The following is a 23,765-nucleotide window of genomic DNA, read 5'->3' on the forward strand; positions in this document are numbered from 1 at the left end:
ATAATTATTTGTTATTTATTTGTTTGATCAGTATTTGGGCAGAAACCTGTTCAGGTAGATTCAACTTAAAGCTTCAGTTTGCTCAGTTCAGCTCTCAACCTCCCTCCTTCCCTCCCTCCCTCCCCTCTCTACCTGTGACCCTGGAACAGGGAGGCTCAGACAGGTGTGCTGTGTTTGTGTCCCAGGGACCGGAGGAGCCTCGGCCTGGGGGGCTCCAGCCTGAGCCCTGCCCCAGTGAAGGTGTTCTCCATGTCTGCCTGGAGAGGGTCAGCCAGCTGGAGCTGTGGCTGCAGAAAGCCGAGGGGAGCCTGGTAGCCACCGGAGCTGCCAGTTCATCGACCATGCAAGACAATGTGGAGCAGCAGCTCCTCACCTGCCAGGTAAGCCACACCCACCAGGGGACAGAGCCACTCCCACAATTCACAGGTTGAAGAAGGAAAAAAAAAACTGCCATTTTCAAACAAATTTAAATCTCTGCTTTTAAACTATTATCACTTTACTGGTCGTCCAAGGTTTAAAATTTACTACGTTTGCTGATGTGAAGCTACAGGTCAGGACGCTCGTTCTAAGAAACAACCCTTTAACTCACTGACGGCCTGTGTGACCCCTCAGCAGAGGGCGAGCGGCAGGCCTGAACTGGTTAAATGATCCATCAGTATGGATTAATAAGGAATGACCAAAGATAAGAGGCAAGTCTGCAAAGAATAAACATGAGCTTGGTCACATCATCTGCTTCATTCAGCTTTAAACTGATTCAGAGTCTTAACTCTGAGAAGTTAAACTAGTTTTTCAGTCTGAGGTTATCATCAGGCTTCCCCTCCGTCTGTGTGCAGCAAGCAGCTAATAATAACAACAATCACAGGCCACCGGTCAGGTCATGTGACTTTACAAACATTCACGTTGCACAATCTGGTTTCAAGAGCAAATTATGACCCAGGAGTCATTTCCAAATCCATGCCGCTTGTTTCGGATCTTGCAACATCGACAAAGTTAAGAAACGGTGATGAGGCCTGGATGTTTTGGCAGCTCAGAGATTCAAATTTCCCTCCCAGATGAAGTAAGAACCTCAGACACATCTGGAATCTGGGAATGCTGAGCCACTGAAAGACATGTTTGCATGAGTGTGAATGTGTGTGCAGAGACGCACACAGACTGTGTGTCTGGACGTTATAGATTAGAGTCATAGGTCAGTTACCTGCCTGCTTTTATTATCTCAGCGCTGATAACACAGTGATGCCGACAGTGTCACCGCTCATGGCTGTAAACATGTCGTGTTTATGTATTAGGCGTGTTTTCATGGTTTACAGCAGGTTGTGCTGTGGACTGACACCAACAGGGTTAACAGATGCACAAGTTTCAGTACTGTAGTAGATTTACAAGTGTCATACAAGTAAAACCAATATGAAGGATTTTAGCTTCTATGGATCTTTGGTGCTGATGACCTGCGAGACTCAGTCAGCAGAGTCATGTCCTCACAGGCCTCACTCGCACATTACGTCTTCATGCACAGCTGTGGCAGGTACGTTCCTCTCAGGATTCACTCCCTGCTGACCCCGGGAGTGAAACTCGAGCCTCCATTAAAGTTTCAGAGGTTAAACACGTCCGACACGCACATGTCTCGTTTGAATGGAGCTTTGTGGGCAAACAAACAGCAGCTGATGAGATCCTGTCTCCTATTCAAATCTCCTGAAGAGCCTTGATCACAGAGACTCCCTGTTCATGACCCACATCTGACTTTAACACCACGTATGAACCTTTGTGGTGCTTTGTTCACGCCTGACCTCATCATCTAAATCTGTTTCAGCTGTTGTGTTTGATACAATAGATGAAAAAAAAGAGCAGGAAATGAGGATGAAGAGATTGTTAAGATGTGAAAAAGGAGTCGAAAAAACGAAATAAAGGCTGGAGTGTGCTAAAAAGAGAGAGCTGAAAGGAGTGGAAGCGTTAGATGAAATGTAAACGTTTAGTTTTTGTTTTGTATAATTCTGTGTGTCTTCTCGAGGTCTTTATGTAAACATATTCATATACATTTTTGTGGTAACTGTATTTTCTTACAGGGGAAACAAACATTGAAAGAAACAGAAGAGTTCTAACACTTCTTGTTCCACTTCAGGCAGTAAATGATGATCGTGTCTGTGTTGACGTTCAGGAAATGTTCCTGGAGCTCGAACGGAAGGTGGCGAGCCTGTCACCGCTCGGCCAGGTTTCTGACGTACAGCAGCAGGGTGAACTGGGAGCTGTGGGATCCCAGCAGGAGGCGGCCGAGTTGCTCTCCTCTAAACTGGAGCTGCTTAAGGCCAATCTGGTCTCCTTCCAGCAGCTGCTGCAGGACAGACAGGGAGAGGAGAGGACGATCGCCCACAGAGAGCCACAGGAACAGGTACATTAAAAACATAAAACAACACTTTCTAGTTTCTGCTTTCCTTTGTTTAAATGACTGATCCTCCCGTGTCTCTTCTTTCATCTCTGTCCTCAGACGTCAGTGCCTCAGGCAGAGCGCCACCTTGAGTCGAAGCTGAAGCGCAGCAGCAGTGTTCAGGAGCTCTTCTCCTCGCCCAGAAACAAACTCCTCAGACAGAGCAGCCTGCAGCAGCAGAAGGTACAGGAGGCGACTGCAGTCAGCATCAGCACATGATGTTCACTTTTAAATATCCTGAATTAAACAGTTTTCAACTGAACTTAAGCTTTTAGATTCTAAAACCAACAACTCGGTTCAAAGGCATCAACCTGAAAACATAAGAATCCATCCAGCAAAGCTCTAATCCGGATTTTCAGTTTGCTGTATTGATACCATTTCTGGTCAAATCAAAAACTTTATATGTAAAGACGTTGATCTGTACATATAACATGCACCGTGTTGTTGTTGTTTGTTTGCTGTGCAGGAGCTGGAGCAGGAGCTGACTGAACAGAGAGGACTGACTCAGGCCATCGCCCGGCAGGGCAGCAGAGCTCGACTCTTCAGCCAGGAGTCCGAGGACCACAGCCAGGCGTCAGCACGGTACACGATAATAATACAACACGACAGAGTGGCTACTCTGTCGTGTTATTATGTGTAAAGTTTATATAATGTGCATGTGCTTTGCTTTGTTTTTAGTTTTATTTTATTTAGAAAAATGCCACTCAGTCTACACACACACTCACTGAGCACTTTATTAGGAACACCACCCTAATACCAGGCGCTTCCTCCCTCTGCTCTCATGCTGGAAACCTTCCCTTCAAATTCTGCTCCATGATGAAATTATTGCTTCTACCACAACCCAAAGGGGTTCTTCTGCATTCAGGTCTGGAGACCAGGCATTTCTGTCAGCTCCAACCAGTCTGACCTCTGACCTCTGACCTCTCTCATCAGAACAGTGTTTCCATCCACAGAGCTGCTGCTTCTCTGGATGGTTTTTGGCTCCATTTTGAGTTAAACTCAGGAGACGCTGACCGACATTAACAGAAGCTCCTGACCCGTATCCGCAGGATTTAATGCATCAAACTGCTGCCACATGATTGGCTGATTGGATAACAGCATGAATAAGCAGGTGTAGGGGTGTTCCTAATAAACTGTGCAACATTTTAAAGAAAGAAAGAAACAGAGAGAGAGAGAGATGAAGTGAGATGAAGTGTTCATTTTCAGCTTTCATCCTCTCCCTTCAGGTCGCCTCCTGCTGAGGCTGATGTGGAGCAGGACTCTGTTCAGAAGAAGTGGGATCACCTTCACAGTCGGCTGCAGGCTTTGGAGCAGAGCTGGCTGCTTCCTCCCGCCGATGTAAGGCCTTCATCATGAGAGCTGAAGTGCTTGATTATCACTTTTCAAATACAAAAAAGAAAAGAAAAATTGGTGTTCTCGCTACGCTTGATTATCACCTTCTTTGAGCAGGAGGCACTTTGTTGTCTCTTTGGTGTTATGGGAACTCCTGCAGGGCTTGATAAGAGCTATGTGCGGCTCCGACTTTTCTTCCGGTGGTTTTCTCTCTTTTTGTCTGCTCCTCTGTATTAGTGGCTCTCTCCCCCTCTGAAGGTGACAGACTCATCTCTGAGGCGTAGTGATGGAACAGCGGGACGTATGATTGGCACACAAAACCTGAAAGAGCTTCGAACCCTAATCAGCCATCTGAGGGAGCTGGGAGATGCAGCTGCAGAGCGTCTGAGTGAGGTGAGGCGCCGATCATCATAATCATGACTGTTTATCAGAGAGTATGTAGGTCGTGACATGTGACCTCTGGAGGGCTGCTGGTTTCAGCCCCAGGACCAGTATTTCCAGTGGGCTTGTTAGATGAGCAGCCCCTCTGATTAACCGGACAGCGTGAATAAAGCAGTATGATGTTTATAAATCCAGGTCTCTGAAGGGGAAAACCCATCTTTGGCTCTCAAACCCACAGACGTGTCCAACCTCTGATGTGAGGTTCCACCTTCACACTGAAACGCTGCAGTCACTGAGCTGTGCTGCACTTTGTAGATCAAATTTCAAACCACATTTCTTTCTGTTTGCGATCTGATTAATGTTAAAGTGAAATGAAAATGAAACTCGCCCGTGCGTTCTGAAGGAATCCTCGGCACGCTGTCGTTTCAGTCGCTCACCACAGGGACTGGTGTTTCCACATCACACTCTACAAAAACAAAAGCAGGAGACAACAAACATGAAAGACGTCCAATAAGACAAGACTGATGAAAAGGTGTCATTTGTCTTGTGGACACCGTAGATTCCAGTCTCCTCCTCCTCTTCCTGATTCATGTTGTCTTCTGCTGAATACGTTTAAATTTCCTTCTGACTAAATTCTTGTGTATAATGAATTTATCTTCTCTGTCTCAGTTTCTTAGAACTTCAGTTTTTGTTCTTAGTTTGATCTACCACTCTGACCCTAGGCCTCCTCTGCGGACGTCCCCCATCAGACACTGGACGAGGGTTTGTTTCACGTGCTGTCCGAAGCATCTTTGTCTCTGTCGTCCATCAACAACCTGCTGCACTCGCCTGCTGGGAAGTCACCTGAAGAAGACGCAGAGCTGAGGCTGCTGCAGCTGCAGGTGGGACTCCTCACTGTATCCCTCTGTCCAAAAAATCTGAAAACATTTTTAAAAATTAGTCTGGCTTCGATTCATTGAATGTGACTGCAGTTTCTTTTACTTCAGGATCTGTCGGCAGAGCTGGCAGCCCTTGGCACTGCGCTGGCCTCGTGGGGGTCAAAGGTCAGGGGTGTCCTGGGGTCAGAGTGCGGTCAGCGGTGTGTTGATGACCTGAGCAGAGTCCTTCCTGTGGTCCAGGCAGCTCTGAGCAGCAGAGAGAAGCAGCTCAGAAACCTGCAGGAGGAGACCGTGACGCAGCAGGTCAGAGGTCATCGCTAATGTTTATCTAACTACAGGCTTCCACAATCAGAAACAGAAAACTCGGATCCGCCCCGAAATCTTTCAATAAGGAAATGTTTCGTCTCGTTTTGATCTGTGTGACCTGTCCTACTGTCTTCTGTTGCTGTGTCCTCATTTCCTCCACATAATCAACATGAGTTTACCTTCTACCCACGTTAATCTAACTTATTTATAACTAGTTGTCAAAATGAAAACACTTGTTGTGTGCATGCAGTTTACAGAAGCACTGTCGTCTGTCTAACCCAACAGAGATCCCTAAAAGAGTTGCATGCAGCCCTCACCTCTAACCAGGCGACTGTTCATCACATAGTTAATGAGTCCAGTGGAGCGTTGGGCCTTAATGAACAGCTACAGGTACTGTTTCCATGGAGATGTTTCACCGTCACGAGATACTGTTGTTGTGACTGTACACAGACTGTATCTGAGTGATGGGTGTTACTGATTGTTGACTAATGAACTGTAACTGGATAAAGTAAAAGCGTTGGTTTTTATTTGTCACCGTGTCCACGTGTGTTTCATTTCCAGGCTGTGATCCAGATGCAGGAGTCTCTGCAGCAGCAGGCCCAGCAGGTAAACTCTCTGCTGGAGGAGGCTGACCAACGCAGCCTCCCCGCCTCTCTCATCCACCAGGCCGCGCAGCTTCAGGTATGCTAGAGACTTAAATGCTGCTTAATAAGAGACAATCCAGTTGCCACCACTCTTCAAAGTGTCTGTCCTTCCTGTGTGCAGGGGGAGCTGGACTCATCTCTGGGTGGTGTTAGCTCCTGCTCTGAGGAGCTGAGGAGCAGCGTGGAGCTGCAGCGGCAGTATGAGCGGCTGGTCCACAGCCTTGAGGAGCTGCTGTCTCTGGGCTCTGAACGTCTCACACTGCCTGACTCAGAGCTCCAGAGCAAAGCTCAGCTCCAGCAGCAGCTCTGCAGTCATACGGTCAGTCAGAGAAAGTTCAGAGCAAAATAAGAGCTTAAAAATATCCAAGTGTAAATATTTTTAACATTATGAATTATTTCTGTTATTAGAAATTCTTCCAGTTCCTGGGCCAACATTTTAGGACCCTGCAGTATCTGACCCGGAGACTCCCAGAGAGCGTCCTCCACAGGTGGGAAGGTGCAGTGTCGGGCCTGCAGGACGAGGTGGCCCGACTGCAGCAGCACGGGCTGGAGAGAGCAACCAAGATGCAGGAAGCACTTCAGGTAGAACATACGATGCACAAGTGAATCCAGTGATCTATCAGGAGATTTAAATAACAGACGTGTCCTCTGACCATCGTCCTTTCTCTGTCTGTGACAGATGTGGTCTCAGTGGGACGAGGACGGAGCCTGGTCAGACTCCCTGCTGAAAGAAATTGAGACTTCATTTCCCAAGATGCACAAAGGGGCTGATTCTGAGGAGCAGATGTCAGAGACGCTCTCTGTCAACCAGGTAATTTTTATTAATACATGTATTCTCTCTGACTGTCACTGGGATAATTCTGATTTACCAACAGCAGCCGAGCGGAGGACAGAGTGCATTTTGTAATTTCCTGTCCTGCTCATTTGGGGGCACTCTCCACGCTGTACTTTGTGCACTGCACTCAAAACCTAATTGGCTCAATTAAATACAAGCGAACTGGTTGTTTTCTGTAGGGGCACACGATGTTCCCGGGCTTTGATGTGATTAGCCGAGCAGAGAGCTCCAACTAAAATTCATTTTGGGTCACATTCTTTGTTGCTCTGCCGTGGGGTAGGAAATGTGTCTCTCATTCATCTGAAATGGACCAGGTGTTGAAGCTCGTCCAGTGGTCATCAAAGTGTGTGTGTGCATGTGCATGTGCGTGTGTGTGGTAAAAGAGGCAACGAGGGGGCAACGAGGGAGGAGGGATCTCAGGCTCACTCACCTTTATATTCAACCTCCACTGAACTTTGAGGCTACAGTGTCTCTAATGTTCATGCTAAGCTGCTAATGTACTGATAGCAACTGTTCCTCTAAGTCTGGGGTTAGATGAAGATGTGACATACGTGTGTGATTATAAGAGCTGGTGTTAATGTACGTTGGGTTGTGTTTGTCTGGCAGGAGCTCGGAGGCGTTCTGGAGGAGAACAAGGTGCAGTTCAGTCGGATGCTGGAGGCCGGGCTACGCCTGCAGAGGTCGGGCTGTGGTGGAGCGGGTGTGACCACCAGAGAGCTGGAGGCACGCTGGAGAGCTGTGCACAAGAGGGTGGAGAACGAACGCAGCAGCCTCCACAGGAAAAAGAAACTGAGGAGCAGGTGAGAGTTTAGATTATGCCTCTGTGTTCTGGTAGATGCTTTTTAAAGTCACTTCCTAAATGCTGCTGTTTGCTGTCATGAGCAGGTTTCTTCGTGACTCCGTTGCACTGACTGACTGGATGAACAAGGCCAGAGAGCTGGTTAATAAATGGAGTCAGGACACCGTCTCAGCCTGTGAGGAGACGAGACGCGACCATTACCTGCAGTGTGTGGTAAGCAGGAGCTGGAGACACTCACAAACAGACTCCACCGAGAAGAGAAATCATTTAAACCTGAAAAACAGAATTAAAGTGCCGTCAGGACGACTGGAAATTTCAACTGTTCATATATGAGCTGAAAAGTGAGCATTTCCACCTTATCATGGTCGTTTTCGTGTTTGTGGAGAACAGACTGTAACATAACAGTTCCACTTCAGGCTTTGACCAAAGAGGTGCCGACCAGATCGGAGCTGAAGGTGGCAGTGATCGGTGCCGGTTCCCAGCTGGTCCAGATGATGGAAGCAGACGGATACTCAGAGGGAAATGTGGAGGACAAAGAGACTTCGCTGTCTCAGACTTCAGAGCCACATCTCGGCTGCATCCACTCCCAGCTCAGGCAGATAGAGGTGGACTGGTCCAGTCTGCTGGTTGACGTTCCTGTTGTCCAACATGCTCTGCATAAGGTGAGGAGACTCCCCCTGTGACGTCCGTTAGGTAAATGGAAACCGTGGCATCTAACAGGACGGTGTCTGTAATTAAAGTAGATTTCATCATTGTTTATTATACAGAAATGAAGTTGCTAAAACTCCAGAGTTGTTAAAATATTAAAACCTGAGCCACAAACATCCAGTCCAGGTTTCCTCAGCTGCACTGACCACAGGGACTACATACATGTGCTCTCGTCCCTGAGTGTTTCTAATGTCAGAGTTTCCCTGAACTCAGCCTCTCCCTGCCCACACACTCAGTACAGTGCCGTTTGGTATTTCAGAAAACCTCGCTGCAGTCTTCCTGTCACCAATTAGTTTTAAACATCCCCACTGTGCAGCACAATGCCAGCCTGAGGACTCTTCTCCCTTATTGGTGTGAAACCATTCTCCCACCCCCCACTCCATCCATTCTTCCATCCATCCATCTCTCTGTCTGTCTGTCTGGATTTTTCACTCTTCTCCTTCCCAATCCTCTTCTTCCACTCTCTCTTCTCCCTCTGTCTGTCTATCCCACCTTCCAAGCCTTCTCTCCTCTCACTTCTCCTCCTATCCCTCTCTTCTGCTGATCCTCTTGTTCACTCCCTCTCGTCTCTCTCTTTTCCTGCTGTTCTTATTATTTTCTGTTCCTCTCCACCATCTTTCTTACCTTTTGTCTGCTCTCCTGATTCTCTCCTCTTTCTTTTTCTCTTACACCCCTTGTCTCTCTCCCCTCCCTCGACTGGTTGCCCTCTCGCTCGCCCTTCTTTTCAAGTTTAAGTTCAAATTTACCTTTAAATCTCATTTCAGACTTTTTTTCTGTTCTGTCCTGAATCAGCACATAAATTCACACACAAACAAAGACTGGAGAGAAATCCCACAAATCCTCAGAATCTTGAATTTACATATTAAAATGACAGTAAAATTAAAGAGTCTGTGGGAAGATGGAATTTTGTGAGAGTAAGTAGTTTGTGTTTTTTTTTGACAAAGTCAGTGACGATTGACCTCATTCCTTCCTCCTCCTCCTCCTCCTCCCTCTCCTCCTCCTCTCCCTCCTCCTCCTCCTCCCTCTCCTCCTCCTTCTCTCCCTCCTCCTCCTCCTCGTCCTCCTCCTCCTCAGCGGTGGTTGAACACACTGACCCAGCAGGAGGCGCTGATGGAGCTGCAGGCCTGGCTCGGAGCAGCTGGGTCCCAGCTGGAGCAGAATCTCAGCAGAGTCGACCAAACATCCTCCACTGACGCTGATGTTACACAGCTCCTAAAATACTGCAAGGTAGAGACGGACTGAATGAAGAACTGCCACGAATATTCTGCTTAAATATCCCGATCACTCCAGTGTTTTCAGCCAGAGGTCTGAGGTTTTTGGTGGATGTTTGAAATACAGCACTGACGTAAAATCTTTGAGTCCTGGGAGAAGTTTGTCTGTTGACTTTTATCAGGTCGACTGACTCTTTCTCCATCCATGACTTTTCTCTCAGGAATGTCAGGTAGAGATGTCGGCCCATGAGGCCACACTGGACTATGTGAACCAGCCATTACCCACCTGTAGTTCTGAGGACGACCAGAGGGGGCACTATGAACTCAACCAGTTTGCAGAGGACCTGGGTCATCTCAACCATCAGTGGCTCAGTTTACAGGAAACCCTCAGCTCTCAGGTCAGAGGACAAACGTCAGACTGTGACAGAACAAACTCAGGGACGTGGAGACGGATCTGCTGACGTGCAGGCTCAGATGAAAAAAGTCTCTGACCCTTAGACGAAATGTGTCTGACCTGCTGTCGGTGTTTGTGAATTTCAGATCCAGGAGGTGGAGCAGGATTTGAGGAACAGATCGGAGCAGGAGGCCCGACTGCAGCAGATCAACAGCTGGATCGCAGATCAGAGACTCTGGATGGACTCGGCTCAGGCACCCAGCAGCCAGACAGAGCTGCAGAGGAGCATCGACACCTGCCAGGTCAGGAGTCACAACTTTCAGGACATGACTCTTCAGTCGTGAAGAGACATGTCCTCTGAAGGCTTTTACAAAGAAATACAAGAAGCTACATCCTGTTTAGGTCTTCAGCTCACCAGGAAACTTTACACATATTTTAAATCTACTCCCGTCTGTTCATCAGGGCCTCGGGGAGCAGATCAGGCAGAAGTCTTCAGCTCTTCAGGAGTTGAGACACAAACTTTGTGGCGGACGAGGAAACAGCAGCAGTGATTTAATCTCTCACACAGATAAAACGATCCAGGCCTGTGCAGCTCTCGCTCGACAGGTGAGTGACACCAGGAAAGTTTAGTTTAGAAGTTGTATTACTGTACTGGTGCCCTGTTACCATCGACATCTTTTACTGGGACATCGCATTAAAAATGGAAAGGTCTTTGGCGGATGGTCCTGTCTCGGTCAGGACCAAAGTCTCATCAACTGTTTCTCCGTCTTATCGGATCATCTACAGAACGAATCAGTGAAGCAGAGGCTGGCTCAGGCTCAGCAGCTGTGGGACTGTGTGGAGCAGAGCCTGAATCAGATGAAGCTGAGGACAGTGAGAACGTCTCAGACTCTGGATTATCACCCCAGCCCTCAGCTCTGCCTGCAGGCACACAGAGACCTCCATGAAAGGCTGCAGGTAGGACAGGTGCTCCTGTCCCCTTTGTGCAGTTTGTCCTCATTCCAAACTGAAGGTCCACTGACTGTGGTGTTGGTGTGTTTGTTGTGTTGGAAGCAGCTTCTTCATGAGGAGACAGAAGCTTCAGGGGCAGAGTGGGATCAGCTGGGTCAAACTGTGTCCTCCCTCAGAGACATCATCAGCCCTGCTGCTGTCCTCCTCTCTGAGCAACTGGACAGACAGAGAGACAGGTGAGACACACGCCAGCATGCACACATGCACACATACACACAAACAACACACAGAGACTCACTCACCGTCACTCTGCTGTCTCTCAGTTGGACTGAGGTGTCTGGAGCTCTGGACCAGCAGCTTCAGAAGAGTCAGGGGATCCTGCAGGTCTGGGAGGTGTACGCCGGACTGGCAGCGTCTTTGTCCCAGCAGCTCCAGACGCTGCAGAGAGACGTCTCGTCTTCTCTGAGTGCAGCGCCTGGAGACGACAACACTGCAGAGCAGGTCGCTGTCAAGGTTCGCAATGTTCAGGTGAGGAAATAAACTGAGAAGTAAAATGATTCAGAGGGAAACTTCTCAGCACAATGTGAAGGACAAAGCTGACATTTAAAGATGGAAAAAAGAACGTAAATCAAATCCAAAACGTCCATCAAGTCTGTTTTTCTCTCCCGGTAACTCCGCTTTTCTTCTCCTGCAACTGTAATGTCTTTCACACTTTTTCTTCCTGACTTTAACTATAATTTTATGTCACATTTTCTTATTTTTAAGAGTGAGGTGTTGAGTTACAGCTGCCTATTTTTCAGTTGAAGAAGAATCTTACCACAGTAACATCACATGCTACAGAAACTCATGTTTTCTTTCTTTCCAGAGTCTCATTGAGAGGACAGACTCTCTGCAGTCTGACCTGGAGGGGGTGCTGGAGGCCTCCAAGGACTTGATTAGCCACCTGGAACCTTCAGCTGCCGGTCTGGTCCAATCAGAGAGCAGGTTGTTGTCACGTGGTGTCCTGCAGCTCCGGCAGACACTGACAGAGGAGCAGGCTCAGCAGCAGGTACATGTTTGTGGGAGTTTTATTTACAGTGCACAGAGTGAATTAATGACTTGAGGAGAATGTTTGATATGAGCTGACAGATAAACAGCATCAGATACAAGAACAGCTGAATGAAGACGTGAATTTTTGTTTGCAAACCTAAAACTGAAGCTTTTTGTTGTAACCTGCTTATTTTTACTTTTCTGTAACGTGTTTACGGTTCATAACTGACGTTTTATTTCTCATCCCGAAGGAATTTATTCACTTTACTGTTATTTTTCATTGTTTATAAAGTGTAAAGCCACATACAGGAGAGATTTTTTAATTAAACTTTATGATATCTTACTTTGTAAGGCAGGTAAGTTGTCAGAGTGTTGTATATTTCCCAGCCTGACACCTGAGTTCACTGAGTGTCACAGTGACCTATAAATTAAGACACATATGGCCGTGTGCCATGTCGCGGTGTTTGCATGTAGGAGGAGCTGAAGCGGCTGCAGGAGTTTGAAAACATCCTGGAGTCACTGGAGAGAAGCCTGGAGGTTTGGCAGCAGCGTCTGGAGAATGTGGCTCAGACAACAGACCAGGTGAGACAGCACGAGTGGAGTTTATGAATGACTGCGGTCTGTTTTGTTCTGTAATCACCTGAACAAGTGTCAGTGTGTTTGATAGTCTAGTGCTTTATTCTTATGCTTTATATAGTCTTTTATCAAGATCCTAAGTTTCAATAAATAAGAGTAAATAAGAGTTTTCAGTCACATCACATGATCTTCCTCAGTTGTCATGTTGTTCTGTGCATGTGAAGGACGTCGTGTCTTCTCTGACGGCTTAAAGTCTGATATCGAATCTTTTTATGAGATTGTTTTGACAACTTCTGTTTCCAAGAAGGAAATTTTCATCTCTAATTTCATTAAGAGTTTTATTTGTATTTGAAGCAGGTTGAAATATTCTCACCCAACTGACATTTTGAATTTTGTTTAAATAAGATTTTTAGTACTCAGAAACAGAAAGGTGATAAATAGAGATTTGTAGAATGTTACATTTCTATATTAGTGGAAATCGGATCTCGAAGGAGTTTTTTAATCATTCATAAGCAGTTTGTCTCCATCTGAGCAGAGAAATTACACAACAATGAATCAAGAAGTTAAAAAGGAGTAGAAAATGAAATGGGGACAGGAGAGCATAGTGTGTGCAGCATGTCGTGTTTTGATCCTCAGCTGCGATGTCATGTGTGCAGTTGTCCAGACTGTTGTGATCCCTCTGAGTCTCTGATGCCACCATATGTTTCCAGTCTGGCCTCCTGGAGCTGAGCGGCCTGTCTGCTGACCTGGATGTGCTAAATGAGCTGAGCTGCAGCCTGACGCTGGGCGACGCTGCAGCACGCCACCTGCAACGCCTCAACCACCGCTGGGCCAACACCTCCGCCAGAGCCGAGGAGGCCTGCAGGTCAGTGAGGGAGGACGTCCGAGGCATGAAACAGTGACTGAATGAGCACATGGTCATGAGAGAGGCAAAGAATGTACGACAGGTATAAAAACCCTTTTGTTGTGTGTGTACACAGTGAGCTGCAGACGGAGGCGCTGAGGCAGCAGAGCTTTGAGCAGAAGTGCGAGAGCTGGATGTCCTTCCTGCAGAGGATGGAAGACAGTCTGACCGTGGACGTGGCCGGTTCTTACACTGGCCTCCGGCAGCAGCTCTGTACACACAAGGTATGAAGCGTGATGAGCAGACTCACTGACAGGCTTAACAAAAACTCTGCACACACACACATGTAACCCCGATCTCTCTGGGTGTCTCAGCGGTTTCAGGCAGAGCTATCCACTGGTCACCAGATCCTCCATTCAGTCATCACTGAAGCTCTTCATCTGCTGCAGAAAGGAGAGGTGGACGACAGGTAAGGAGATCAAAGAAGGTCCTTTATGTAAAGAGGGTGAGGCTACACGTTTAACCGTGTTCATGTTTACAGGAGCGACTTCATCCTGAAGTTGGCGCAGCTCAGAGAGCACTGGCAGGGGGCGGTGCAGCGTGCCGAACAGCGGCGCTCCCTGGTGGAGGGGCTGGTGAAGCACTGGCACCTGTACAGCCGCAGCCTGAGGAAGCTGCAGAAGTTCCTGTCAGACACTCAGACCCTCCTTCCCCCCGCCGGGCCGGCCCGCTGCAGCCTGCAACAGCTCAGACGCTCCCTACAAGACCTCCAGGTAGGACAGACAAATCAGGGCTGGGATATCATGGACTTTATAGTCAAAGCCAGAAAGAGGAACTATGGGAATTTCCTACGTTTTGTGAGGGAGTCAGTGGCTTTATAATGAAGTCACTTTACAGGGACATAAAAAAAACTGGAGTTTCCCAGATGAAAAACAACAGTAACCGTCCAGGACAGAGAAATATCTTATGTATTAAAGCTCATTCAAGCTGAGTCCTAGAAAAAGACGACAACATGGAGGCCGTGATGGGACGTTTGGAATAGATGTAGCTGTCATTATTTATGGAAAGTAAAATACTTCCCTCAGAAACTGAAAGACTGGAAAAAAATCCTACAAATACCACAGAATGTGACACTAACTGCTGCACTTCGCTAAATGTTTCTCTCCTCTGTCTCGGATTTCAAAAACTACTTATTTCCTTTACAAACCCAGAAATGATTAAATGATTAATTTGTACATCCTGTGAAAGATCCCTGCAGAGTGTCGATGTTCTATAAAATGGTTGTTTATTCAGATTAACACACAAACGGGAGGGAAAGCAGCTGCTTAAAGCTGAGCCTGAGGCCTGATTTAAGATCTGAAGGCTAAGAATCAAATGATGCTGATTGCATTTACATCTAAAGAAAGACAAACGAGATGAGGAAACGAGTCTTCTCACTCTGACTCGTCGAGTCTTTGATTACCATGAAAGGGGAATGAGGAGATTTGAAGTGATTGTGAACAGAGATACAGATAACAGATAACTTTTCTTCAGCCTGTTAGCTGAAGCCACTGATAGATGCTTCTCAATAAAAGCAACCAGATGACCCATTGGTTAGATTTCTATCTTGATGTCTTTTTCCCATGATGCCCTCCTTTCCCTTCCTTCTTTAAAGTCATCTTTAACCTGGTCTCTCCTCCCTCCTCCTCCTCAGCACACAGAGCTGTTGTTCCAGAGGTATCAGTGCAGTTTCATCCACACTCTGGAGGTCGGCCGGCAGCTCTTCTCCATGGGGGACGAAGAGACCCAGGCTCAGCTGCAGATGGATCTGGGAACCCTGCAGGAGGAGTGGGACAGCCTCCACAGCCTGCTGGGCCGGAGGATGGACCTCACCGAGGCTATCATCAAGGTACTCAGTCACTCCCCGTGTTCCTGTAACTCACCGTGGTTCTGCAGAAGTTTAAGTGATGCTTTAACATCTTGTACATTTCACTGCAGGACACCTGAGATGTTTGGGTTTAAACTCAGTCTCAGACATAATTTTTTAAAATGCGTTTTGTTTAAATCTTTTTCAGTTTGACTCTAAAATTCAGCTGAGCTCATAATCACAGAAAGCATCCACGTAGTTAAATAAAAATCTGACAACCATTCAACAGGAGCAGGTAGCGGGTTTTTGTCATTGTAGGAATTAAATTTGGGACAAATCTCACATCAGGATTATTCCTGTTTCCTGTGACTATTGTGTGGGTTCAGTTGTGTAAAACCAGACCAGTTGGCTCCAGTGAGTCAAACTGGAGGCTCAGATTCCACTGGATCTACAAAATCAATGGGGTTTTTGAAACCTGATCGGTTCGGTCACAGTGTCTGACAGTGAGAGCGCTGGACTAATGTCCCATGAGACACTTACATCAGCCCGTGAGGATCCTTTTCTCCTGTCCTTCTTTGGTTTTCACAGTATTTCCATGGAGGAGAAAATGTGAATGACCACTGTGACCCAGTTTCTGTTACGCTTTTTTTTTTTTTTTTTTAAATGATCCTAAACACACAGTGGGAGTTTTGAAGTTCTGTGACCCGAGAGCTCGTCTTGTTCTTTACAGAGACGGAAAGAAACAAAGTGGGATTATATTCTCACACACTTCCACGCGTTATAGCACAGTACAGTGACACCGTCTCACTGCCTTCCATTGTTTTGTTCTTTCAACCTGGACAGACACAAGTCCTCTCTGACTGTAAAGACATCTGGATCCTCCGTCCTCCATCTGTCCCCTGTAGGCTCTGATGGCTTCTGTTTGCCTGAGAGCAGCCACGTTAATCCAATCAGTTTGTCGTTCTCAAAGCCAATCAGTTTTTAAGAGCCCATTGCACTGATCTGTATGATCAATGGGTTTAAAAATAAAACGTGTTGTGTCTCAGAACTGGGAGCGCTGCGAGGCCGGACTGGCAGAGAGCATGCTGCAGCTGAAGGACGTGAAGACCAGGCTGAACCGGTCGATGCCTGAGTGTGACGATGAGCTGCAGAGCGCTGAGAAATTCAACAAGGTACATCTGCAAACACCTGGTCACACACACCACACTCTGCTGAGTGTTATTCATCATTATTCATACAGTATGTGGAGAGGCACAACCACGGTGAAACCAGCAGTAATCTCATTGGCTGAGCCAAAGGCTGATTGTCTGATAATCACATTTTTTAAAATATATTTTTAAGCTAACCTTCTCCTGGCTGTGTTACCAGTCTTACTTCATATTCATAGTACCATCAGTCTGTGACAGTCCTAGCAGGTGGATCAGTGGTAGGTGAACACAGTGTGAAAACATCAGGGAACAATGACAGAACTACCAACACACACGTGGTTTTCAGGCAGTTTGACAACCACTTACAGTTTCAAGTGCGAAAAGCCAAGTTTGAAACAGGTTTGACTCACAACTCATCCTCTCTGACCCATCAGAGGCTTTATCCTCCACCCCTCCCTCAGTCCCCTCCCCTCCCCTGCCCCTCCCCCTCCACAGTCACCCCTCCCCCGGCTCGGGCCTGCAGCCCGCGGCCCGTAATCCTCTCTCTCTGGGCGGGGAGAAAGAGAGAGAAGAGAGACAGAGACAGAAAGAGAAAGGGGGCCGGTCAGAGACAGACATTAGGTAGTAGCTGTGAGCGAGCAAGCTGTGGAGGGGGTCCCTGACGGTTTGTTGTGGTGGTTGGTGTGCTATGGTATGCAGGAGAACGAGGACTCCCTGGAGGACTGGGCTGAGAGCCTGACGGAGCTGAGCACCATGAAGACGGATCTGTCCCAGTACATCATCGCCGACGATGTCCTGCTGCTGCAGGAGCAGGTGGAGCACCTGCACTGCCAGTGGGAGGAACTCTGCCTCAAGGTCAGTCTGCTGGGTTTAATGATGAAACTCCTTCCTGAAGCTGAAAACTGACTGGACTCGTCTTTTGAAAAGCTGCTTTTGCTGCTTTTATTTTACTTTACTCCTAATGTTTTGTTTGCAGCTCTGACAGCAGGGCCCTCATTTTGAGTTCAGGCTCCTCACCTTCGAATTCCGCTCTAGATTCATTTCCTGTGGTTTAGGTGATTGTTTACTTACTGGAACTGACATCAGCTTCTGTGCAGGTGTATCTTTGGAAACTTAAGGATCTTCTCTGTAAAGTTCTGTGTGTTTGGCTGTGTGACAGTGTGAGTTGGTGTTGACTGCCCTGCTGGTGGGACAGTTATCTGTGATCTGACTTTCACCAAATCAAGTTAATTCACCACAGGAAAGTAATTTCAAGAGAAATCAGGTGCAAAAGATTGACATGGGTTCAGAATCATGGTTTGAGAGTTCACCAAGTGAGACCAGAAAAAAGGACCAGACCAAACCAGTCTTTCTCTTGTGGGGACCTGTGATCTGTGCTTTGTCCAGCTCAGGCAAGTTGGACTGTTGGTTTGAAGAAGCTTGATAACTGAAGAACTAATACGTGTAACCACCAGCTGAAACAGTCACTCACTGAGTTTTGTTAGTGCGTGCGTGTGTGTGTGTTGCTCCAGGATGAATGAGTGAAGGTGAAATGTATGCAGACGCTAAAAGCAGAACCTGAAGTTTTAGTTTAATCCAACCTTGTTTTTGCAGAAAACAGATGAACACATGAAAACAGTCATGTGACGTTTAAACTACACTTCATGTTAATGTGCGGTGTTTTTAACTCAGTTTCTGTACTGTGTCCCAGTCATCAGTGCTAAAAGTCTAAGCCTTTAATGAGGAGTTAAGTTAGTAAATCTTAGTGAGTCTTTGAAGGGCGAGACCAGTGGGTCGGGGTGGGGGGTGTGAGGGGTGGCGATGAGGGGCATTGTGCAAATGGGGGAACAGATGGTGACAGAGGAGAAATGTTGGAATGAGCTGAGAGGCTTCAGGAAGAGGAGCTTCTGTATTAAAATGAGTTTGGGGGAAGGGAAGGTGATCACACTGACTTTCACTTTTTACTGTTTGTGTGTTTGTTTTTGTGTAGCTCTGTTTTGGTCTTTCATCCACTGCAGGTAGACAGCGTTTGTTGCCGGCTGTTTAAAAGTTTAGAGTAGTGGCTGCGTGCTGCTCTTTAATAAGGGTGGGAACGTTAACATGAGACATATCTGCCAACCGTCTCCCTCGTTCTGATGCACACGGTCCTAACGGCTCATTGCCGCCCCCCTTTGATGAGGCAAAACATCCACGGTGACTTCGTTCCTCACGTTGATGTTTGACTTTTACAGGAGAAAAGGTTTTAAAGGTGAAGGTTATTAAAAAAATACACTTCCTCTCATTAACTTTCCGTCCACTGATTCTTTACAAAAGCTTTTCAGTTTCCTGTGCAGTGGATGAGATCAGTCTCAGATGGGGCTAATGCATATGATTTCACGTGTATATGCGTGTGACTGTGTGTTTCCATTCGTGTCTGTGTGTAGGTACGTGTGTGTGTTGTTGGTGTATCAGTCTGTCTGAAGTACAGTGAGCTCGCCCACCCTGAGCGCTGCTGCTGCTGACTCTGGTCTGAGAGCAGCAGTTCAGAGCTGATCCAACGGTTAATTACAGCTAAACAAACACAATGCAGCTCTGTCTGTTGACAACAACACTACACCACCAAACAGTAGTGTACTGCTGATCTGTCAGCCAACAGCCTCAGTCGGATCACAGTGCTCGGTTCGGTGTCTGTTGGTTTTGAAAAACGTTTTGAAGCAGATATTCTCTTTGTGTCAGGTGTCTCTGCGGAAACAGGAGATCGCCGACCGCCTGAACGCGTGGATCATCTTCAATGAGAAGAACAAGGAGCTGTGTGAGTGGCTGACGCAGATGGAGAACAAGGTGGCCCACAACTCCGACCTGAACATCGAGGAAATGGTGGAGAAACTGAAGAAGGTGGGAGGCTGCAGCAAAGACACACACTCCCATTCAACGTGGCCGTGGTGACAAACAATAGATACTTAACTACTGATTAGAGTCAGTTCACACATTTAGGTGTAAGCTGCTGTGAGTTCCATCATCAGTCAGAGCTGATGATCAAAGTTAACGTGTGAACGTTTATCAGTGAAACACAAACCGAGGAAAGTAAAATTTTAGATGGAGCATAGTTTGGTTTTGCGTGACTGTTTTCCTTTTGCTGTGTCATTCATGGTCTCTGCACTCTGAGCTGCTCTGTGCTGGGGCGTGTCAGGCTGCATGGTGGAGGGACGGTCTGGGCTTTTCAAAAAGCTGTGAATTCCCTCCTGATTGTTAAAGCGACGACAGCTGTTCAGCCCCAGCAGGGCCACGCGGGTTTGTTTTGTCGAACTCAGGGCCCTCTCATTTGTCACGGTGTGTGTAGGGGGGGTAAATCGGAGGTGGTTGGAGGGCAGTAAAGGCTATTGCTGTTCCTAAAGGCCAAACAAGTTATTACCCTGGCAGGAGGTTTTAATCTTTTCAAGCCATGGAGCTTTAAATGCAGTGTTTTGCCCCGGCACACAGTCTCTGCAGGAGCTGTGTTACTTTCTGGCAGATTTCCAAAGTCAGGAGTCAAAGTGATTTTGCCCAAAATAATGATTTTAAACAACAATGTGGTGAAAAGTCAGAGTTCTGACACTTTTTAGGCCAACAAAAATCTTAATGAGGTGAATTTGCAGTTGAAATTGTAATAAGTGGTTTCATGAAAAGCTGGTCTTTTAGGTGCATAAATAAATACATTTCTTTTATATATTTAGAGTTTGATTAATGGTTGTCACTGGGTATAAACCCTGTCTTTATTGTCAGACTTACAGTAACGATAAACTTTATTTACACCTGTATAGATGAGATAAAAGGGAATATACATCATCACTTCAGTTGGAGATGTGGGCCGTCAGACACTTATTGCTTTCTTTTTTGTCTTTTGTTCTTCAATCAGGACTGTATGGAGGAGATCAACCTATTCAGCGAGAATAAAACGCACCTCAAGCAGCTCGGAGAGCAACTCATCACTGCCAGCAACAAGACGAAGGAGACGGAGATCAACGACAAGCTGAAGGACATCAACGACCGCTGGCAGCACCTGTTTGACCACATAGAAGCCAGGTAGGAAGCGAAAGCAGAGCAGGATGAAGGTGATGATGGCATCACCTGCCCTGTCATTTCCTGTTTTATAGCTGTGGTTCATATGACTTTGTTGAACAATAACCATCAGACGTGGTGATAAGGATTTCCCTGCTGGGACCGTCGCTGTAGCTTTGCACTTTGCACCTTTAAGAGCTGCTGTTGCAGTTTATTCAACACTGCAACGGCAATGAGAACAGATCTGGATTAAGGTCAGGCCTCAGCTGGTTCTGGGTAAGGTGAAAACGTTTTAGTCCCAGTTTATGAAATTAGGTGAGTTTGTTGTCAACAGCTGCTCTGATGACTCGTTCGAATGCTGTAAGTTCAGACCATAGATCCTTGAAGCTGCTCTGTATAGGAATGTTCTCTGCAGGATGATCGGCAGCCTCTGCCTCACAAAGGAATCTCAGCTCTATAATCAATTTCCCATAAAACCTGTTGATTGTTGTTTTGTCATACGACACCGCAGACCTAACATTCTTCTGGTTTCTGCTGCAGTTGAACACATGCAGCTTTATCAGTGTGTTGTGGGGAGAGCAGGAACAGGCAGAGCACAGCTGTTATTCCACTGTGGCTGCAGATTAAAGCAGAAAAGCCGACGGAGGATAGAGTGATATTATTATTAATCCATAAATGCAAATCTGATTCCAACACACAGAGGACAGAGCTGGACAGAAATGTCCCTCCAGCAGCTTAGTGCCACTTTACTCCTGATCTACGGCAAAGCAGCATTATGCAGTGGGACGGACAGATACAAGGACAAGGTGGACATGAACCCACTGGCCGGTCTGTTGTGAATATTAAGTAAAAGAAGCTGTCTGATTTTACATGGCAGGTTCAGTCATGTCCTGCTGCACATAGAACTGTAAGTGGAACTTCTGGCTTCATCATAACGTGAATCTTCTGTTTACAGTCTGCTTTAGTTTGGATTTCTGGCTAATTATGTATTGCGAAGAACGAGGCTGATCTCAGGAGCAAGCGTCTTACATTAGAAGAGGGTTTTTGACCTTTCTTGCTCCCCTTCAGGATCTTAGTTTTCCCATCGTCAAACAGTGTAGTAATTACCACCGGCTGTGCCCTCGCTGTGCAGCAGGATGGATGCAGGGTGGCGGAGTGCACAGCAATTACCGTCACATCTCCTGCAAACAACAGGACGGCGAGTAACTGTCCTCGAAACTGATGACTGAACTCTGCTCCTGATAATTGCCTGTTTGGTGACGGTGAAAGGTTTCTGTGTAGATGGCAGGTTCATAAAATCCACAGGGAAAATCAGAGCAAACTGAACTGAGTCAAGCTGAACTGCAGTGGCATGCTTCTCTGAGCCCTGCTGGGTAAACTGGTGCAGGTGGGGGAGGGGAGAGGGGGCGACTTAGAGCTGCCATATGGTGACTGCTCCGTCTCTCCTCAGACTCTGTTTCTCTGTCGCCTTTTCATTCAAAGGAGACATTTTAGCATTTAGTTCATTTTAATAAACGTGTGTTTTAACACACTCAGTCTCTGATTGGTATCAAGGCTTCTCTCACCTACAGCTGCTGTTCGCACCAAAGGTTCAAAGAGGCAAAGTCTCTTAGCTTTTCTGTGTCGCTTTTGAATTAAACTTTATTAACTCTCCACATTGGGCCGATGGAGTTTTTTAGTAGCAGCACCAGGATGTTTTTTTAGGTTCAGTTCATAATGAATGGCATCCCGTCACATCTGGCATTAAACACCTGTCGCCAGGATGTTTTAGGTCTTAGGTAACAGCATCAGAGAGGTGTGTTTAAAGTAACAGTGGACAACAAAGCAATGGACTAGTTTGTAAGTGGACTGGTTCCACTCGGCTGTTCTGGTGAACACAACCCCATGTCATGGCCTCGTTGGTGTGGATGAAGCCTCAAACTGAGAGAAAAAGGAGGTTTCAGAATATCTCGTTTCCCGAGGACACAGCCCACGAAGGCGAGGACGAGTGAACACTTCCCAAAACCTCCAGTCAAAGCAAAAACTGAAAAATCCGCACTGGCTCTGATGTGTGGTTCATGGTCGGCGAGGATGAGGGTCTTTATCACGGCTGACAGGTTGTTAGTACAGAGATCTGCCCTCCGTCTTTAACAAAGGAAGGGGGACCCGAGTGGAGAGGGAGCAGAGCACACAACAGTGGATCTGCCCTCCTCCCCCCTGTCCCCTCAGGGACTGTCCAGCATAACAAGGCTAAGCCTGTTAATGAGCCGCTGCTGAGGCACGAGCCTCGTGGCTGTGATGGAATGTGCCGTTGTCACACTCTTTATTTCAATCTTTATTAAACTACGGCCTCGGAAAATGCTTCTTTCTGATTGGCTCACAGGAAACCGTTACATGCCTGATGCAGAGCTCAGGACGGGGGGTGCAAACCCACTAAGCTGATAAACATGGGGAGTGTGTCTCTGCACTGGTCTCCACAAGCTGCTTAACGTGTTCAGGAAACTATTTCTTTATTGTCCGGTCTGTTCTGAGCAGTTTGGTGTGTGAGGATTAGATCATCAGCCCAGCAATTCATTAAAGAGGACCTGCTTCACTGCTAATAAAAACAGAACAGTGGGACTAATCAAGTGTGTGTGTGTGTGTGTGTGTGTGTGTGTGTGTGTGTGTGTGTGTGTGTGTGTGTGTGTGTGTGTGTGTGTGTGTGTGTGTGTGTGTGTGTGTGGGTAAAAAGTAGAGACAGGGCTAAAAGTAGCTTTGTAGATCAGTGGGCTCCGGCCCTCATTTAACCCCCCAGCGGTCTAATCCAGCCAGGCTCTGCACGCTGACAGAGGACACACCCCGACTCTCTGAGCCCAGTGAAGCACACGCGGCAAGAAGCTGATTAGAATTAAGGAGCTGATTACACCTGCACTGACTTTTCTTTGGTCGGGTTCGTAGGAAATATTAAACTTCTGTACCAGCGAACCACCATCACCTCTGCTGCACCAAGCCTTCCTTCACTTCCTGCACCACAAACAGCTTTACAAAGCAGCTGGTGACATTACTGTCCCAACTTTATGTGCAGTCCAAGATCCAGATCTCAGTCCTTCAGCTGAATCATTCACGGCTCTGAGGAGATTCTAAATTTGACTTTTCTGACCCAATGTTTTATCAGGTTCTGACATAAATGCATTCAAACGATTTCCTTCAAACCAGATTCATCCTGCACAGGATGGTTTACTTCACAGACACGAAGTGAGTCAGTGGCTGGTCTCGTTGGTTGGTCCGTAGCTGGAGTCCTGCAGCACCGTGTCACATGTTGGGATAAGCGAGGAGCTGACTCAGGGTCAGTGATGGCTATCCCTCAGCCTTTGTCCGCGTCTCGCCTCACTAAGTTACGGCAGATGAGGTTTGACTTGTCGAGGGATTAGATGCGTTGACACTGGCTCGCTGCTCGCCTTTGTCCCCCAGAACAAACCGGGTGCTCCGTCACCCGGCCCAGCAGCTGCCGTC

General features: G+C 47.0%; 1 protein-coding gene across 1 annotated transcript in view; it reads left to right on the forward strand.

Moving 5' to 3' along the window:
• syne2b (spectrin repeat containing, nuclear envelope 2b) overlaps positions 1-23,765 on the forward strand; it is a 108,940-nt gene that overhangs the window by 65,348 nt on the left and 19,827 nt on the right. Inside the window, exons 82-115 of the mRNA XM_041061260.1 lie at positions 150-380; positions 2,150-2,380; positions 2,477-2,599; positions 2,883-2,998; positions 3,643-3,754; positions 4,007-4,141; positions 4,852-5,010; positions 5,116-5,310; positions 5,599-5,703; positions 5,875-5,994; positions 6,079-6,276; positions 6,366-6,539; positions 6,637-6,768; positions 7,399-7,592; positions 7,678-7,804; positions 8,008-8,253; positions 9,374-9,526; positions 9,732-9,908; positions 10,051-10,206; positions 10,367-10,510; positions 10,691-10,861; positions 10,961-11,091; positions 11,179-11,383; positions 11,721-11,903; positions 12,359-12,466; positions 13,171-13,325; positions 13,441-13,588; positions 13,679-13,773; positions 13,846-14,077; positions 14,998-15,192; positions 16,197-16,322; positions 16,998-17,153; positions 18,993-19,151; positions 20,152-20,318. Of these exons, the coding sequence (XP_040917194.1) occupies positions 150-380; positions 2,150-2,380; positions 2,477-2,599; positions 2,883-2,998; positions 3,643-3,754; positions 4,007-4,141; positions 4,852-5,010; positions 5,116-5,310; positions 5,599-5,703; positions 5,875-5,994; positions 6,079-6,276; positions 6,366-6,539; positions 6,637-6,768; positions 7,399-7,592; positions 7,678-7,804; positions 8,008-8,253; positions 9,374-9,526; positions 9,732-9,908; positions 10,051-10,206; positions 10,367-10,510; positions 10,691-10,861; positions 10,961-11,091; positions 11,179-11,383; positions 11,721-11,903; positions 12,359-12,466; positions 13,171-13,325; positions 13,441-13,588; positions 13,679-13,773; positions 13,846-14,077; positions 14,998-15,192; positions 16,197-16,322; positions 16,998-17,153; positions 18,993-19,151; positions 20,152-20,318 (5,459 nt within the window). The remainder of the gene's footprint in view (positions 1-149; positions 381-2,149; positions 2,381-2,476; positions 2,600-2,882; positions 2,999-3,642; positions 3,755-4,006; positions 4,142-4,851; positions 5,011-5,115; positions 5,311-5,598; positions 5,704-5,874; positions 5,995-6,078; positions 6,277-6,365; positions 6,540-6,636; positions 6,769-7,398; positions 7,593-7,677; positions 7,805-8,007; positions 8,254-9,373; positions 9,527-9,731; positions 9,909-10,050; positions 10,207-10,366; positions 10,511-10,690; positions 10,862-10,960; positions 11,092-11,178; positions 11,384-11,720; positions 11,904-12,358; positions 12,467-13,170; positions 13,326-13,440; positions 13,589-13,678; positions 13,774-13,845; positions 14,078-14,997; positions 15,193-16,196; positions 16,323-16,997; positions 17,154-18,992; positions 19,152-20,151; positions 20,319-23,765) is intronic.

Source organism: Toxotes jaculatrix, chromosome 17 (assembly GCF_017976425.1).
Source record: "Toxotes jaculatrix isolate fToxJac2 chromosome 17, fToxJac2.pri, whole genome shotgun sequence".
Classification (NCBI taxonomy): Eukaryota; Metazoa; Chordata; class Actinopteri; family Toxotidae; genus Toxotes; species Toxotes jaculatrix.